This window comes from Scomber scombrus, chromosome 13 (assembly GCF_963691925.1).
Source record: "Scomber scombrus chromosome 13, fScoSco1.1, whole genome shotgun sequence".
In the NCBI taxonomy this organism is placed as follows: domain Eukaryota; kingdom Metazoa; phylum Chordata; class Actinopteri; order Scombriformes; family Scombridae; genus Scomber; species Scomber scombrus.
Genome location: NC_084982.1, coordinates 11,682,470 through 11,702,018, shown reverse-complemented (window position 1 = coordinate 11,702,018; position 19,549 = coordinate 11,682,470). Strand labels below are relative to the sequence as shown.

At 43.5% G+C, this 19,549-nt stretch overlaps 1 protein-coding gene across 1 annotated transcript; it reads right to left on the bottom strand.

The window, feature by feature from the left end:
- Window positions 1-1,313: 1,313 nt before the first annotated feature.
- Window positions 1,314-13,860, bottom strand: irs2b (insulin receptor substrate 2b). Its single transcript, XM_062432095.1, has 2 exons — window positions 10,330-13,860; window positions 1,314-3,745 (listed from the first exon to the last, which is right to left on the bottom strand). The coding sequence occupies exons 1-2, from the start codon at window positions 13,673-13,675 to the stop codon at window positions 3,741-3,743; spliced, it is 3,351 nt and encodes a 1,116-aa protein (XP_062288079.1). The 5' UTR covers window positions 13,676-13,860; the 3' UTR covers window positions 1,314-3,740.
- Window positions 13,861-19,549: the final 5,689 nt, after the last annotated feature.

Genomic DNA, 19,549 nt, shown 5'->3' with positions numbered 1-19,549 from the left:
AACCTGCTGTGGGGGACATCCACAAATGGCCACAGAGCATACTAGCTTTTAAAAGCGCACGCTCACACATGGCCACTTATGTCGTGGCGGTGTCCCAGACAGCTCTCCGGAAGCAGGCCATTTCCTGTGGAGCTACTGCAGGTCGCTGTCCATAAGGCTGATGACTCCCTGGGGCTATAGGCTACTTTACGCTGCTCATATGGACGTATCTATTGTTTCACAACCAACCCACCCCCTCACACACACACACACACACACACACACACACATTTTCACTCACATGCACACATAAGCAAATGTGTGGCAAATCATTTGACAGTGTGTGGTAAAGAATAGAGGATATAAGACATAGAGGTATAATGGCTTGTGCCTCACTCTCTATCCCTTCTTTAGAATTTAATGAGATAAATTAGTCTTTCATTAAACTTGCAATGTGAGGAAAGCAGTGATGGATGAGATCTAGTTTAGAGTGAATATGTCACACTTTATTCTCTCTTTCAATAGCCTCCTAGCTTCTATGCAGCAGGGAGAAATCTGCCTAATGAAAGAGATCTATCTTCAGACTATCACTCAGCCTTAAGCTGGTCAGTCAACCTTCACATTTCTCTGCAAACCTGCCCTTTCTTTCTTTCCCATCTGTTCTGATCCACCCTTCACTTTTGACTTGCTGTGTTTAACGCTCACATGCATAAAATTTAAGAACCCACATGCACACAAACCTAAAAGCCCAGCCCCTCCTCCCATCCAAACATATACCGCTAGTGCACAATTAGACCTATTTCTCAGCATTAATTACCATTTTAATTAGCAGGGCTGTGTGAATGAATAATCTGACAGCATATGGCTAAGGGTGCAAAATCATAATCCTATCACAGTGTTATTTATTCCCTCCCAGTTCCAGGGGCTGTTTCAACATGCTGGTCTAATTACTATTGTTGGGGGTGGGGACTGAGAGACAAGCTCAGAAAAACAATAACAATGCTAATGCTGGAGGCAACACTAGGTTAGGCCTACACCCAAATCTTGATGCACTCTTTCTCAATAGGGAAAAGAGCTTTAGAATGGCAAACAGAAAACAAGGAGGTGACGTGGGAAATGAAAGAGAATCAAGACACATCCTCTTTCCTTCCATCTTTCCTAATGAGAGTTTTCTTAATGAAAGAGCCAGGAAACAGAATTGAAACATCTGCTCCGGTTAGTGCCTATTCAAATGAGAGATGAAAAGCCAGTTCTCGTTTGTGATGTGTGGGAGGAGGAGAGAAGGAGGAGAACAGAAAAAAATGCAAACATCTTCTCTTAAATAATGTCATTATTTATTGCATGTGTCTATAAAGAATCAATACAATCTAAAGCAATGAACTAAGTTTAAATTATCATCTCTTAGTAGCATCACAATATGCAAGATATGAAATATTTACAATGAAAGACACAGCAAGATAAGCCAGGGCCCCATAGTAACCTTTAGATGCTGAATAGAAACATTATCCAAATGCAAAACACTGCTCAAAACACCAATAGGCTCGATTAGCAAAAACAAACAGAAGAAAGTTTCCATTTCAAATTTGAAGAAAAAAAAAGTACAAACAGCAAAAATCTGATTTTAAGATTTAACAAACATTATTAACAGTATTTATACATTTGGTATGTCTTTGTAAACTAATTTTCAAAAGTGTAAATATTGCATATATGCCATTTGTGTTGTACCTAGGTAACAAGAATTTATTATGTCAAGTATTAATGATTTCTCTTAAAACCTTTTTTTCTGAATTACAGCATTAGAAAATGTCCTCATAGTGGCATTTGTTTCACAAGACTATCCCAAGACAGTTAAAAAAAAAAAGAATAAAAGAAAATCAAAGCCAAACCATACTGGTTAGCATATAACTTAATTAGTGCTTTTGTTGTATCAGAAAGTTCACTCAAACACATACTATGTACAGTACAAACAGCATTTAAGTTATTTAACTTAACATCTCTCAGAGTTTCTCATTGTTTGCTTAGTTGTAATTCTCTGTAACGTTGCAGTATTTACAGTATATAGGCAAAGGTTAAAGTACCAGTGAGTTCAGATAAATAGAGATACTTCCCCTAGTTTGTTTCTTATATTCGGCTCGTGTCTGTGTGATAGTTTCCACTCAGTGCCTCTGCGTTTTTCACTGTTGTTGTGGTGTTGGTTGGGTTGTGTGTTCCTCAGAACACAGCATGTACTACATTCAACGTGTCTTGTGTTACAATCTGGAAAGTTTGTAAGTGCAAGACCATGCATTAGCTCCGGCGTGTCCTGTCTGGCTCTCTCTCAGCTCAAAGGGGCAGCGGAGGCCAGGTGGATTCAAGCTATCGAGCGGCTCAATGAAACAGCCAATCAGACTGTGTCCTGCATTTGCCATATTGCTCAGCGATGCCCACACCTGCCAGCCAACCCCTCTGGTGTGACAGAACTCTGCAAATGAGGCATCAGGTAAGAAAATGTAAGATTCTGGGCTGTCCAGTTAGTCTTTATAAATTACTTTAAACATTCATGTTCCTGCCCCTTGTGCTGACAGGTCATAACTTCCTGCAGGCTGTGTGGGTGTACAGGATATTACAGGTGGTACAGTGGATAAGTATGGTCCAAATGTAAAGTGTATAAAGGTGCTGAGACTTGTGCTCAGACAGGCCACAGATCTGGTGGTCAGGTCTAGATGGACCTGGTTCATGATGCATTCCTCTAAGGTCCTCTGTGTATGACTCAGTACTGCTCCATCTCAGCCATATCAATAAATATATTACTCTGGATCTTTAAAACATTATCTTGTCATAAATGTAACATGGGGAAAGAAGGAACTTAATCTCAGAGAGGTTGTCTCTCATTCGGCTCTGATGAACATTCAGTCTCTTAGATCAGTTAAATCTTTGATATACTGCGTGTTTATAGGTCAAAACTAAAAAGGTCCATCAGACTGGGGGCTGATGGTTAGAGTAAGGCTTTGGATCGGTGATTTTTTTAAAAACATTCACCTTTGAAAATAAATATTTTATATATATTTCAACTGTGTGAATTGGTACCAACCTGGTTTTGCTGAGGTAGGGTTTTTTTAAGCAAATGTTAACTTTGATGTTTTTTAAAATATGTTCATAAATGCCACCTCTTTTTGCATGTATACAAATTCACACACACACACGCACATTTCAACAAATGCATACATACATGATAAATAAATAAATATATGTATTCTGTATGCATGACAGGTTTTTCTTTTTGCATGTGTGTGCGTATATGTGTGTGTGCGTACGTGTTCTCCAGGTTTGGTTCACAGGTTTTAAGGTGAGTATCTGGCAACTATTGGATGACACCAAAAGAAAACCAGCTGAAAGTGTGTGAATGGAACAACAATAATAATTAACATAATATACTGCAGAATCATTTTGCAGGCCTACATACAGAGATAAATAGTTACCTGCCTATAGTTAGAGTTAATAGTCCATTTTTAAAGAATATTTTAAGTAATCTAGTACAGCAGCAGCGATGGCGCCTGAATGTTTTGGTGCCAGGAAAAGCATAGGGAAGATTTGGGGCAAGGGTTAAGTGTCCGTGTTGCCATGGTGATGGCTGTCCCTGTGACCCTCAAAGACGACAAGGAGGTCAAAGGACATCGGCTGCAGCGCATGGTCCAGCTGTCGCTGTGGCTGCAGTGAAATCCTACAATCCCAGGAAAAGGAGAGTCGTGGAGGGGGGCGGGGGTGGGAGGACCCGTCAGCCATCATTCTGAAAGAAAAGAAAAAACACATGAATTTTATTGTTTCGTGATTTACAGACATGAAGTAATGTCTGTGAAATGTAACAGAGTGAGATTTCTCAGTCAATTCCCCCCTCAGGAACTTAATTTGTGTGTGCACATACAGTATATGTGATTTATTACATGGGACAGAGCAATAGAGGGTAGGGAGAGGTTAAACAGATACCCCCACTCTATACCAAGTAAGGAATAAGTGCTCTTCAAGGGGCCCGACTTTGCATGTGTGTGTGTGTGTGTGTGTGTGTGTGTGTGTGTTTGTATTGGTTGGTGGATGCTGGAGTGGCAGGTGATTTCTCGGCAGGGGAAAAACAGAATGTCATTTAGCACTGTGCAGCTGACACAGGGAAGTCTCTATTGACGGCAAAATAGAACACACACATCACAGCAGTGTATTCTCAAGCACTACAAACCCAGTGTCTTCAGAGTGTCGCTTTTCTCCCAGTGGAAAGCTGTGCTGACCCTTGCCCCTGTGTACTTGTTTGTGAGGTTTCATTTGCATGCAGCTATCAAACGGGAGCGGAAGTCTTGGCTGACACACACATACACACACACACAAACACGGCTGTGTTTCTTCCCTCGTTCGCTGTCTCCTCTCCCTCTTCCCCAACCGTGAACAAGAGCCGTTTTCACAAAGCTGGATGTGATCGTCATTCTCTAAAACAAACCTTTCATTCAGACTCCTAACTGTTATCCCCTGCTCAACTACTCACACACACACACACACACACACACACACACACACACACACACACACACACACACACACACACATTTATTTTGTCTCTCTGTTTGTCCTACAGATACTCATCAAATAAAAATCAGAGGATAATGTCAGATCAAAAACTATATAGACACTTGGCACAACCCTTATTGACAGACTGTTGCATGCTCTCAGAGAATCAGGTATGTCTAAGATGCAAACGTGTGGAACAACAGAGTTCATTTGACAAAAATTCAATTAAATAACTGATTTCACTCCTGAGGCCACCTGGCTGGCTGGGCTCTGTCTGTTCTTTGTTTGGGGTGTCAGACAGAGAGGAAAATAGAAACACTGGGGAGGGAAGTGGTGGAAAAACCACAGTAACAGAATCAACCTGACAGAGAGGAACGGGAATGCAGTGAGGTCATGGGACTAACGGTCCATAACAATCTGAGTGAGTGTGTCTGTGTGTGTGTTTCTCTCAGGGCTGGTCCAGTCATTGGCCTGTAGAGGCAGACACTTGGGTGAGAATGACGGGAAGGAGGCTTGAATCACAGACAGCTTAGATCAGTAAACAGGTGTGGACATGATAACATAAAACATGCACGCCGAAAATTAGTGTCATCATTATTGTAATTGTTATAATGTAGTGTGTTGGGGCTCTGATGCCAGCAACTCCACACAAACACACACACACACACACACAGCTATTTAACATATGCTGATCGGAGAAAAGTGTGGGTGGGTAGGGAGATTCGGGGAGGGGGACTGTTATTGAGAGAAGGGGACAGAGGTCCAGCGGGGAATGAACTCAATGGCCTCTACCCCTCCTCTTTTTGGAGCACACACACATACATCCCTCAGCCACTCCTACCAACCCATGTCTGTGCCCCCTGTCCCAACCCCCCCCCCCCCCACACACACACACACACACACACACACACACAGGCTCTGTTCATTATTTATTTAGTTCTCACAGGCTAATTTTAGCCCTGCTTCATTCAGGGATAGTGCTCTAGTGCTTCAGAAGCAGAGTAAACATATCTACCAATGCCTTTGCCTGCTCGAGTACTTCTGTGTTGTTGCAGAATGGACTGAATGAGCCCTTTAACAGAACTGTCCCAACTGTATTTCTGAATAGCAACAAGACAGGAAGATTATGAATGGTTGTTTCTTTCTTTCTCTTCCCCCCCCCCCCCCATCAAGCCGGAAACACAGCTTCTCTAAACAACAAAACTGGCGATGTGGGAAGTTTTTGTCAGTTGGCTAATTGATTAATTAGCCAATAAACAAGCTTCAAAAGCATCACAATTATCTACCAAATGTTTTATTGCGAACTACCAAACATGCTCAACAAGACAGCTTTTATCATTAAAAAAAATGCAGATGAAATCAATACAGCACTCCCTTCTTCATATACACAAACCGAATCCTAAAGGCCTCTCTGGAGAAGCACTAATACAGGGCAGCGGTGCAAAGAAATAGAAAAGAGTTTATGATAAGCTGGACAGTTTATGAAAGAAAAACTGACTGAGCGTAACCTGTGTGTGTGTGTGTGTGTGTGTGTGTGTGTGTGTGTGTGTGTGTGTGTGTGAGAGAGCTCTGGCTCTTCTTTTACCTATAGACAAAACAAGCTACTCAACAATGTCTAATCCTGAAGTGAATGTAATCCTTCTTACCTGCAAGCTAAATTGAGGATACAGTAGGTTGACTTTGTTTTTATCTAGCACTGGAACATCCCGCCCTACTTTACTCAGTTATGTATCAGACAGTCAGGAGCTGTGTGTGTGTGTGTGTGTGTGTGTGTGTCTGTGTCTGTGTGTGTGTCTGTGTCTGTGAGGGAGGGAGGGGTGCACAGGACAGGTGAGGACGGACACAGTATGCTCCTTCAAATATCAAATAATCAAGTAGAGGCATTGTTTGCGTAGTTAAATGTTCCAGGATTTTAAAAAAGCACAATAGTCACTGTGTTACACTATCACAAAATATTGAACATGTGAATTTGCTTGCTTCTTGCAGGCAACTCTTAATTCTCATATATCAGACTTTCTCATCAGCTCATGAACACATCATACCAAAAGACATTTCACATCAATCTTTCAAAGCAGTTGGTTGGTTATTGTGGTTTGCAGGTTGAGATAACACAATCAGCAAGAGGAGTGAGAGTGTTGTCAGTGGCTCTAATCATATATGATTAGCTGATAGTTTACTGCAGCGTTAGATAATCCTCATGGCCACTGGTGTCAAAAGCCAATCAGAGACAGTCCACTGAGGTTAGAAAACAACAGAAAATAAAAACACCGGTGCTCAAATACACTGGTGTGGAGAAGGTGTGTGTGTGTGTGTGTGCATGGGGGTGGTGGTGGTTTGAATCACATGATTTCAGAAAAACAGAAACCAATGTCTGGAGAGGAGAGGAGGAGAAACGGGGGGGAGGAGGATGCAGAGGAGTGGCTGAGTTGGTGTACAGCTTCTTGAAAACTGCTTCGCCACACCCCCACCTTCACCCTGTTGTTGTTGTGGCAGATGGTGGCCAGTCATTAGCGTATTGTCACTCTCCTCTGAAGGGCCAGATAACCAGTGAGCACTGCTTGGCGGGGCAGGTGCAAAAACCCCTGAACCCCTCAACTCCCCCAACCCCCTCCACCACTCCACCATCTGCTGATGGCTGTATATATGTACGCACATGGGACAGGAAGGCACACAGACAACGTGGAATTGTGTGTGTGTGTGTGTGTTTGGGTGCTGGGGGGGGCGAGGGGGGGGGGCACACAAGTCTGGGGCACACAAATGAAAGGCATGGAGAGTGTGAGTCAGTCTTCTCCCCTGTCTGCACCCATGCAAGGGTGTTGTTTAGAAGAGAGAGAAGCACAAGATGAGAGGAAAGGAGGGGAAACATGATGACAGGAAGATGACAGTAGCAGTGGTAGTGGAGATGTTCTATGGAAGGAGATGTAAAATGAAAACAAGTTTGTTTTTTTTGTTTATTGTTTAAGTTGGAAAAGTAGTACTCACAGCTCCCTGTTTCTTTCCCAACACAGCTACTGAGGTGTGTGTGTGTGTGGGTGCGTGTGTGGTTTCCTGGAAATGCCCTGATAGCAATATCCCTCCTCCCTCTCTACCACACAGCGCTAGTTCAAAGGTCAAGAAACTGACATTGTCGGCCCCCCCCCACACCCCTCTTTCCCTCTCCCTGCACGTCATGCCAGGCAGAAACCAAAACAACAACAGTGTAACCTATCAACTAAAAGACTAAAGCATTCCTCACCGAGCCACGTGAGAAACTCTATTTACAGAGAAACAGAAGTGTGTGTTGAGTTTTCACATGGTGACAACTTCAGATGCCAAATGAGGACAGATGATTTGAATCCTTAATCAACCTGTTTCAAATTGATGCACTGAAGGGAATGCAAACTATGGTTCCCTCAGTGATAACAGGAGAATGTGGTAAAGCCTGTAGTCTTGTAGTAAAAACATGTGCCCTTGCCTTGTCTCACACAACAACAGAAGGGGTGTTGTCTTTTCAGTATCAATGCACTGATCACATCCCTGATCAGACATGAGTAGTTTGCTGTCATGTACAGACATATTTCAATCCCTCCCTTTTTGTTCATCAGGAAGATCTTACATAACCAGGATATAGTGGCTAAAGTCATTTCTTACAGGAACAGCACTGATCTCTGTCTCTTTCTCTGTGTTTCTTTTCTTTTCTTTCCTTCCTCCCCCTCACTCCCTCCCTCCCTCCTTCCCCTTCAGCCAACAGCTCAATTGTCTATTTTGTTGCAGATGAAAAACAAAAGTCCTCCATCTTTCACTATCGTTCTGCCACCTCCTCCCCTGCTTGTTTTACCCTTGGACAGACATCTCCACTGAGCTTCAAAATTCAAACTTTGGTGATGGGGCAATAAGCAGAAGGTTTACAATAGGTGTGGGGGGAGCACATATATGTAAGAGTGCACCTTCAAAGTCATATGTGTTCATACAAAACACATGTGAATACCTCCTGTGTAAAGCCAGTTCATAAGCATATTTGTGAAGTTGCTCACAGTGAAAAAAAAAAAATCCCATCCCCCTCTGAGTCCATCCCACCAGGTTAGGAAAACAAGTGAGCATTCACCTCTCTCAGCAACCTTTGCACACTGCCCGCATTCCAGCCCTGAAACCCAGTACCTGACAATTGATAAACAACTGACTCACTTGTTTTTCTGGGGAACCCGATGACTTGCACCAAACCCCACGCTGGCTGTGCTCGCAGCATGAGAGCCAGCAGAGACAGAGACAAAGAGAGACAACTTGGTTGTGAAACCACAAACAGCAATTAAACTCTTGTATTTCACCATCAGTAACACTGACTCCTGAGTCACAATGATCCCGACAGCATGTTTTCTTTTCAAGCAACGGCAACTTCTGACATGCCCCTGTTAGGCATCTATCTATCCCTGTAAATAATCCCTGCCATTTAGAGATGTATGAAAAAGCCGCTGAGGCAACGCCACACAAATGAGGCGAAAGGTAATATTTTGATCGCAGCTGTTCTTTCCCAGAAAAGACAACTAGTCACGAGGATTTCATAGCTTATTCACAAACATGCCAGTGCCATAAAAAGCTGCATTACAACCAACACGTATTTTTTCCTGTTCTAAGCCATTCATCATGTGCAGTGATGCATGCGTCAATGGATCACATTGGATGTTTTCTGAAATACTGACGTGGTATAAAACTGCGTCACTAAGGGTAGACCGAAGCAGATCATTCTCACAAACACACAACAGCAGCTTCAAGACAGCCAGGATAAGATATAACAACACTTTTCAAAGTAAAACTGTTCCAAAATATGATGGTTGCAAAATCAACTTAGTAGCAAACAGAATCTATAAAAGCCAGATGATTGTTTGAGGTTATTTATAGCCAAGGGGTGCAACTAAGGCAGCATCCTCAAGAGAATATAGATTATTTCTTCTTTTTTTTACATTACACTTGTGCTTTCTCATTATGAGCTTTTATTTGGAAGGACACACACTGGGTTTCCGGTACGGCTGCTCACATGTCTCTACACAGTTTAAAAGTAGATCAAAGACCGAGCAAACAGCTCCGCATCGCACAGCCTTGAGATTTGTTGATGTGTCATGGGTGTGACGAGTAGGTGACTAATCCTATATAAACATCACAGTCTACACCTTACAGCAATGATCCTAACAGCTTTACCTCCCTCTGCTCCTGTAGCCTGCCTTTACAGACAGAAAACTGTAACATGTAGTGTTCGTCAGTATGTGGCCACTGTTAACATGAAGCTCTGTTTCCCCTCATTTCACTACTTTACATTGTAGTTTGTTAATTTCCTACATACGTGATCAGTCAGATTGTGACTTGGTCTCTTATATGATAAGCAGTGACATAAAAAACATGCCTAAATAATACAATATTCCAGCTAATGAAAAATTCCTAATACAGCTATCCAGAAAACTGTGTACCAGCTTTTAACTAACAGTTAGTGGGTTGAATCCACAGTCACAATGTCACACACACACACACACACACACACACACACACACACACACACACACACACACACACACACAGACAAACACACACACACACACACACACACACACACTCGGCTGCAGACACACAAATGAGGCTGTTTGTTTTCAGCATGTTCCCTGAAAAATCCTCATTATTCTTAACTTTGCAATGAAAATGAGCTCAGAAGTCCTGCTTAGCTACGAGCAGCCTATCTCTACAGAGTACTGAGTAGCAATAAGACAGATCCTACTCAAGTTCGGACACCACTCCCTTCATGAATGACATTCTACTGAATGAATGAGTGCTTGTGACATGTATGAAAACTCTCACCTTTCACAGCAGTAGCAGTCTCCTTGAATCCCATGCTGGCATAGGGGCTAGTGTTGAAACCATTCATGCCACCCTTGCAGCCACAGGCTGTCTTGAATCTCAGGAGTCCGTCACAGCCACCTAACCGGCATCCTCCTAGGTTTCCCTCCATCAAGTTTAAGGCAATATAGTTGAGACCATTCTGATAACCAGCTGACGTCTCCCTGCACATGAGGCTGTTGCTGCCATAGTCCTCGTCAGGTCCCTCAGAGCTGCATACAGTGCGGGATACGTTCTCCACAGAGGCAGAGCTGTGTCGTTTGGTGTCATGGGCAAAGGATGGGCACACGGGTGTGACAGTGGTGGTGGAGGAGAAGGTCTCAGAACTGTGACGCCGGCGTCCCTGAGGGTCTGCCCGGATCACTTTGGCCCCTCTGTGTGGGTCCACGAGCGTGACGGACAATGACGGACCCCCCAGAAGAAAAGAGTCCACCGGCACATGAGGAACCCCATCCACAATGCTGCTGTCAAGGCTTAGTCTCTGGACACAGGCAGTGGGGCTGGTGGGGAGGGGAGCAGCATCGGTGGTGCAGAGAGCAGGTAGAGGGGCATGAGGACTGAAAGTCATTTCAGTGTAGTCATCCTTGACTGGAGCAGGCGGACACACCAAGCTCACCTGCTGTTGGAGAGGATATTCCTCTACCATCCCCCTCACTTCTGTCTGTCCCTCTATGCTTTTTCCCTCTTTTCCCTCCTCATCTCCCTGTATGTCCAGGGCATTCAGCAGACTCGGACAAGTCGAGACTTCTGCCGGGGGAGAACTTGCAGCCTGGTGTGAGCTGAGGTGACCCGGGGAGCTGACATCAACATTAACATAGTCTGATAGTGGCAGGGATCCCTTCTCTGCACACGATGAACTCACAGAGGACTCAGAGCTCTCTGACACTGTGGATGCCAGAGGGTTGTGGTTACTACTACTGAAGTCTATGTTGATATACTCTCCTGGGCTGCGTGGCTCTGAGGGAAGTGGGTGTTCACTCATACATGGTAGGGTTCTGAGGGATTCCAGAGCCAGGCGGGTGGGCCGACACGCCCTATTTCGGTGTACCAGACCTCCATCTACCCGAGCCAGTCTGAGAAGAGACGGAGCATAGGAAAGGATGCCTGGTGTGCCTGGGGAGCTGATGGCCACAGAGTCTCCCGGAGAGATAGGACAATAGTTGGACTCCTCTTCTATCCGTTGTCTCTGTAAACTCATCACCACATACTGGTCTGTGTCTGTGGACCCGTTGCGCTGCAACTGACTTTTAAGTGAGCGTGGCAGGGAGCTGTATGAATAAGGCTGTCTGTGATGTTGCTGGGGGTGGGGATCTCCTCCTGGAGAATTAAGGATGTAGTCTGGGGGTGTGAGTGACACCAGAGGATCGACAGGAGACATGTTCAGGTACTCTCCATTAGTGAGCTTTCCATCAGTGCTCTCCACTGACATCTTGGTTCCACACCACATGCGCATATAGCCACTGTCCTCCAGAGAAACACTCCCGGGAGAGTCTGTGCGTGGGGCCAGCCCTGCTGAGGAGGAGTGTGTACGGGGGTTGATAATCTGCTTTGGAGCAGAAACACACATGGGGCTCATGGGCATGTAGGGGTCACCCTTGGACCCTGGTGTCTGAGGTGACACACCTGGCATCATAGGCATATAGCCACTGTCACCTTTGAAACTGCTAGAGCCAATCTGGACATCCCTGTAGTCCTCGGGATAGATCCCTTTAGGGGAGGCAGCGTGACACCTGCGAGAAGACTGGCTTCCACTGGTGTATGTGGCCCTCATAAGAGTATACTCATCCAAAGAGGCTGAAGATACTTGTGGGGGACCCCTCTGCTGGCGGGGGGTAGTGAGGGAGTATGTGCGCTTTCGATAAGCCTTGTCCAGCTCTGATAACCGCCGGTAACCACTCTGATTCTGCCGCTCCATAACCATGTATCCATCAAGCTCACTGCCATCCCGGGAGGGGGGAGTGTCAGCTTTGAGAGACTCGGGGGTGTTGCTACCAAAGGTGAGTGGTAGCCTGAGGTCCCTTGCATCAGCGGGGCTAGAGCCATATTCCTCACATGATATAAACCCTGCATCACTGGGGGAGCCCGAGAAGGAGGCACTGCAGCTGGAGGGGCGAGGAGCACTGCTGTCTGGGCAAGAGGACAGGCTCACTAGGCTAGGGGCAGCCATGGGTGGGGAATGAGACAGAGGCATAGACATTGACTTACTGTGCTGGAGGGATGAAGATTCAAATGTCCGATAAGGGCGCGTTGTAATAGTGTGAGATCTGCTCAGGAGGGTCCTGTGGACCCCTGGGCTGAGGGGGCTTCCAGTCACTGACATAGGGCGTGTCATAGTGCCATCGCCCTCGCTGGCCGTGCGTATTCGGCAGGAGGAAAATTTGCTCACAGGAGAGGTTGCAGCCATGCTGTCAGTACGTGACCGCCGGGGAAGGCCGGTCTGGCTGGGGGGAAGATTGTTCAGGTGCCGACGTGTGGGCACAGAGATGGGGTTTGTACCAGATGACTGACTTTTGCTGCGAGGACGAAATTCCGACAGCTCCTTCATGGCTTTCATCGCCTCCAAGATAGTTTCATGGATGTTTTGCGCCACCACAGAGTCATCAGCCTGCATCCACAACTCACCGGGTCCCGTGGCTGCAGATCGACCAACCTCGATGAAGAAAAAGCTGTCAGAGTGGCCGCACCTCCGGATATTCATCAACTGTAAGATGACTGAGGCGACCTCCGTGTTTAGCTTGACAAAGCTGATAGTCCGACTGGAGAGACAGAGCCGGTACACCCCGGTCAAATTTCTGCTCTGCCCAAGCCCTTTAGATTTCAAATTGACTTGCCATACCTCTTTGTAGGCGGCGGTAACCGGCGTTATTACACCGTAGCTCGCCTCGTCGAAGCCAACCAGCGAGGACGCAGAGTTAGACGCCGAGCCGTCGTATACTTTCCCCTCTGCCATTAAATCCGTAAGCACCCGATACCAGCTCTCCTGTTCTTGCTCGTTATCTGACGCCACGGCAAAATACTCATCCTTAGTATAAAGCGCAATAAGATATTTGTGTTTTGCGTCCGCTCTCTTGTTGATATTAAGGCAGCAGTCCAGAGGAATAACCCTCTTCGCAGCCGATTTGTTTTTCCATTTCTTCTCGCTCTCGTAGTACTCCAGCCGGGCAGGGAAACCTTCGCTCGGCTCTTTCAGCACGAAAAAGCGCTTGTGTCCGTGTTTCTGCTTCTTTAGATATCCACATTTCTTGATATTGTTGTTCGTGTTCGTCGGTGATAAGGGCTGATCTCCCGTGGTTGGCGGACTCGCCATTCTCGCGTCCTTCACTATCAGACACAATGAGTTCCTCTTCCCTCGAGTTGCACAAGAAACGACGCGCTTTATTTTAATCCTCTATTTCCAGAGCCGGCTGTGCGTTCGTTCGTCTTCTCCCACAGCTGAGCAATAAATAACACATGTCTGCTGGTGTCCGGACTGAGGAGGGGAAACAACATGTGACGATCCACACATCCAGCTCTGGTTTAAAAAAAAGAAGGGAGAGGAGAAGAAAAAAAATACACACACCGACAGTGGGCGGTGCGCACTCACCTCATTGGGCTTATTGGTGGAAACTGGATGAATGCTGGAGTGAGATGGATGGCCCTGTTCAAAGGAGAGAGAGAGAGAAGGAAAAAGCCCTCCTACTATTACTCTGCCCTCTTCCGACTCATTTGCGCGCAGTTGGTCAGGATTGTAACTTTATTTTTAGCAGCTGTGGTCCTGTGATCCAACATTTGGCTGAAGATTTTTTTTATCAATCTATATATACTTGGATTTGTTCATAAACCATAAAGCCCACATTTGCGTCATTTAAGTAGTTGTGGTGGATTGTAGGGAATAAAAACGGATCTATTACGCAGTGCGAGAGCCAAGAATAAATGATTACTTTAAAAAATGATGTATTCTTACTGTTTATTCTCATTGCCTGTTCTTATTCTCTGTGATGTTTTTCACAACTCATCGACCATATTTTAACGTAACTGTAGAGGGAGTCCTTCCAGTCCTCCCTTTCGGGTAAACAAGCAATCATAGTTGAGACTGCAGCTCTGTCACAGTAATTTAATATTCATACTACGTCGCCCAGCCAGGATACATGCGCGCTTTTAACGATGTATTCTACCCCACTTCCATACGCAGTCCTTATAGTGTACAAGATAAACAAGAAGATTTGGGGAGAAGCAGTTGTAGTGTAGCGCAGTTTTATTGCGTAACTCTTTATTCATGTTTGCCTGGAGCTCTCAGTGTAGCCGAGCTGCTCAGTTATGGTCTGTTTCCCACCGCGTTATCTATAGCCTACATTTGTCTTTCCATTCATAAAACAGAACAGGCTGTGACCACGATAAAGGTAGAGATATAACTCAGCATGGCAACAAATGTTTAAGGTTACTGCAGGTTAAAGCTTAACCAACGAATAAAGACCTCCCTCTATTAGCGAAATAGAGGGATGATCCATATATGGGTTGTTGGTTGTTTTTTTTTAATGATGACGCAAGAAATTCTCGACGATCTCGATGCATCACTGACTGGGAATATGCGTAATGATGAAATGCGGGAGGCAGCTGGGTACCGCGGTTTGGTGGTGATGTGAGTGTGCTGCTGGCAGGCTGACTTTTACTCCCTAAAAGAATGAGATTTAGCTCTTCCTGCCCCACACAGGGATGCTGCTATCAGGATGTCCGTACAGTTATGTATTCAGGATTGATATTTAGACCAATCCATGTAGTAAATACATGCAGCCAGAATCAGTTGGTCCTGAACTTCACTTAACTGGTGATTTTTCTACATACATGGTGCCATTTAAAATACATTATTTGTCAATAATCATTTATATTCCTGTAGTGCCACTGCATGCCCCATGATGATAATATCCTTAAATCACCCACCCCAACCCCCACCTTATTCACATACACACACCACTTCCTCCACTATATTCCCATTTTCCTTCACACCCCACAGTGCTGGCTCAGCAACAAAACACCCTGTCCTCAGAGGCAAAGTCAATTACCTTACCCTGTGCAGGTCAATTATGCCACCAGAAGCAATGATTTGACTACTGCCAGTGTGCAAAGGGAATCAAATCAAGCAAAAACCCTTTGTGGTCTGTCCCTGAAATTATCTTTAAGTTATACATTTTGGCTCGGTGATAGTGATGGGTACATTTGATGTGTTTTGTACAGTTGTTTTCATTTGAACTATACTGTGTTTATCTCAGGCTTGTCTAAAGTGCCATGAAGGCATATTGATATAAATAGATACAGCAGAGCTGGCTGCATAAACCTCCTAGGCTCAGATATCTCCCTGTAGGATAAGGAGGGTTCCCTGTCTGTTGATATTAGGTTTCCTGCATGACAGACACAGGCTCACATCTGAACTATCACACTCTGATAAAAAAAAATATACAATATATATCAGTGTGTTGCCTTATGTAACATTTACTTTATGAAACATCTGATAAATGATTATCCTCTTGAAACAAACTGATCCCTCGTACTCCTAAAAGAAGTGATGTTAATTTTAGCAAATAAGCAAACAATCAAACAGGTTTAAATAAACAGAGTACAAGAGAATACATTTGCTCCAGTAGCCTGTGGCTTTGAAGCAGTGCCGGCCCTGGCCTCCCTGGGGCCCTAAGCAAAATTCTGCTAAGGGGCTCTGACCTATGGGCCAGCTGCCATGTAAACCATTTATTTCATTACATTTCACACCAGTGTTCCTGCTACAATCCTCCCTCTTTTAAAACAGTTTGCACCATCTGTCATTCTAACAATAAGTAAACCTATAAGTAAACAATATTTAATATAATATAATAAATATAAAATGTAAACAAATATTCAAATAAGAAATCTGATAACATATAACATATTCTGTTCTTATTTACTGTGAGAGATGTGCATCCATATTGCCTAACTATTAACTAATTAACATTTTAAAATCAATATTTAACCAATAGTCATTGCTGCAATCCATTGCTTGCAATATCCTCCTTTAGTCCAAAGTTGTAACTAACTTAAGTTAACCTCGACTGAGAATAGATCATTGTCTTGTTTTAAAAGTATGTGCAACTTATTTTTCTGTTGGGCAGTACAACACTGTTATAATGTAATAAATCATAAAAAACAGAAGTTGAATTTCTTGTATCAATTATTAAAAAACAACAACAACAGGAATCTCTACTTTGTTACAATGCATTACAAACTATTTACATTTTCCCTCTCTTCACCAATCATTTTTCAATTCTCTCTTTTTATTGTGTATACTATTACAGCAAATGTGGCGAAATTGTTCAGTTTCCAACATCAATGGGACATAAAAAGTGGGCATATGTGTATCTGTGGATGAATAAGTGGCAACTCAGCATATTTGGACAGGGATTGAGAACACAAATACCTGCTTGTTGTTCCCGCAATTCACTCTCATGTTGTTTTCTTTTCCTTTTTTCGTGGCCTGAAGGTTAGCTGCGCTTCATCTTGCCTACTGTTATCAGTAAATATGAGCACGCTCAGGTGTAGACTTGGCGGTGGGCGGGGCCTTTTCGGACGCACAGGGCCCTACGCAGTCTGTGTATTCTGCGTATAGGCAGGACCGGCTCTGCTTTGAAGACCTAAGCTCATTTAGTCTCTTTAGGATAGCCTTCAAATACAAACAGCCCCGCTTGCCCCATTTGCTGAGTCACAATCACATAATGTCTCAGTCACCCACTGCATTGTCACTGTGTGCAACGATTACTTTCATAAGCTTTCATAAAGCAGATTAGAATAGCCAATCTGATGAGATAAGATTAAGGACGGGCAGGGAGGGGGTAAAGATTAGGCTCAATCGCACTCCGCTCTCTGCAACATAAGGCCACATCAAATGGACAGCATAACATGCATTGTTGGCATCCAAGCATTACTCTTTACCCAACCTCTGCCTTATCTTATTAGTCACAAGCAAAACAGATTATAGCAACAGTTTGGAGTGTCTGATTTGACTTGTTCTTGCAGTGTTTTTTGGGATGTTTTGAAGCTGAACATCATCCTCCTATTTATTGTTCTGGGAAGGGTTTTTATTAGGATTGTTGTGTTAGAGGCTGAATTGGATAGATTAACCTTTGCTCCAGTGGTAACATATTCAGTTAACCCTAATGTTCTGCCAGTGGTCCTGCAGACCCCAGTACCTGTCAAACATAAAACATACAGAACATTGTTTTATCAACTTGTTACTTTATGACTTTAATTTTGAGGATTGCTTATAAACATGAGTTTGAACTGATGGCCCATTTCAGAAGTACAGAGATGACAGAGACCCCAGCTGTTAAAAAATGGTTAAAAACAACGTATATTTTCATTAACCTCTATATCTATGATGGTGTTGACAGTACATTTTGTACTACACTTTACTTTAGCACTACATGCTAAAGAAACCTATTTGGATTTATATTATTGGAGTTTTATAACAGTTTCTGCAGTTTCTGGTCATTTCAACCTCTCTGAATTAACGTAATTAATTAACGTAACATAACATAACAACATAACATAACATAACATAACATAACATAACATAACATAACATAACATGACATGACATGACATGACATGACACGACACGACACAACATAACATAACATAACATAACATAACATAACATGACACGACACGACATAATATAACATAACATAACATGACATGACATGACATGACATGACACGACACGACACGACACGACACGACACGACATAACATGACATGACATGACATGACATGACATGACATGACATGACATGACATGACACGACACGACACGACACGACACGACACGACACGACACGACACGACACGACACAACATAACATAACATAACATAACATCACATGACATGACATGACATGACATGACATGACACGACACGACACGACATGACATGACATAACATAACATGACACGACATGACATGACATGACATGACATAACATAACATAAAATCACTGTGTAGGGTACCACATTGTACATTTCTTTGTCTATGAATAACTTTTTGCCAAACAAAGTTAATCTGTTCATGTATAGCTCATTTTACTTGTTGTGTTTACTGAGGTTAGAAGAAAAGAAAAAATATATAATTATTGTTTTCATTTTAATGTCTGTGCGACCCCAAACAACAAGGAAGTTAAGCCAGTGTCAACAAATTAAACCCAATATTGTAACCAGGTAAAGATAATGAAAGTGGTTTCCTCTGCTCTTGAGCACATACAATATAGATTGCTCTATTCCATCTCATGTTGTCACCCATAATTGACTCGATTTTCTAATCAATACAGCAAAGGCGAAATTGAAATTTCTCTTCTGGTTAATTTTTGCACTCATTGATCTCAGTCGGGCTGACCTGGAGGCAAGACGACATGTGCTGATGGAGATTTTTGTGTTATTGGACATGACTGCATGCTTGTATTGAGCCAGAGCACAAGTGATTACAGTTTTGATTACTTCGGTTAACTAAGTAATTAGATTGGACATAATCTATTTTTGATTAATCTGCAAAATTGGACACAGGGTAGGCATGGTTGTGTAGGACACAATTTTCACTCTTTACTATGATCTTCTGCTTGATCTCCTTGTGATGATTTCACATCTTTTAAATAATTTGCTGTGCAGACTCTCTGAATGACTTAGGTTTTCTCATTTCACAGGTCACTGAGACAGATATTTATTTACTGTGCTCATTAGAAGGGACAAGAGACGTATCAGACCGATGCAGCTGCTGCATGCTTATTTGACCAGAAGAGAAAGCAATGATAATATGTTTATGTAGGCTGAGGACATACACAGATAACATATTTATTCATGAGCACGTCTCTCACCAATGAATTACTCTCCTGGCCTTACCGAGAGATACAACAGCAACCTGCCATCTGAAATCTTAGCTCTCTGTAGTTTTGATTAAACAGATATGAATGCATATGATATTCAGGCACCATAACACCATCATCAGTCATTTGTCATAATTATGCATTATCTAGAGCCATGTGGTTTCATATAAATGACAATGATACATGAGCCCCCCCCCCCCCCCCCCCCCCCTCTGTTTCAGTCAGAACAGGGGGAATCTTACTGACTGTGACTCTGACTGAAAGACTATTAAATATGAATCTTAAGTACATTTATTTCCACCTTT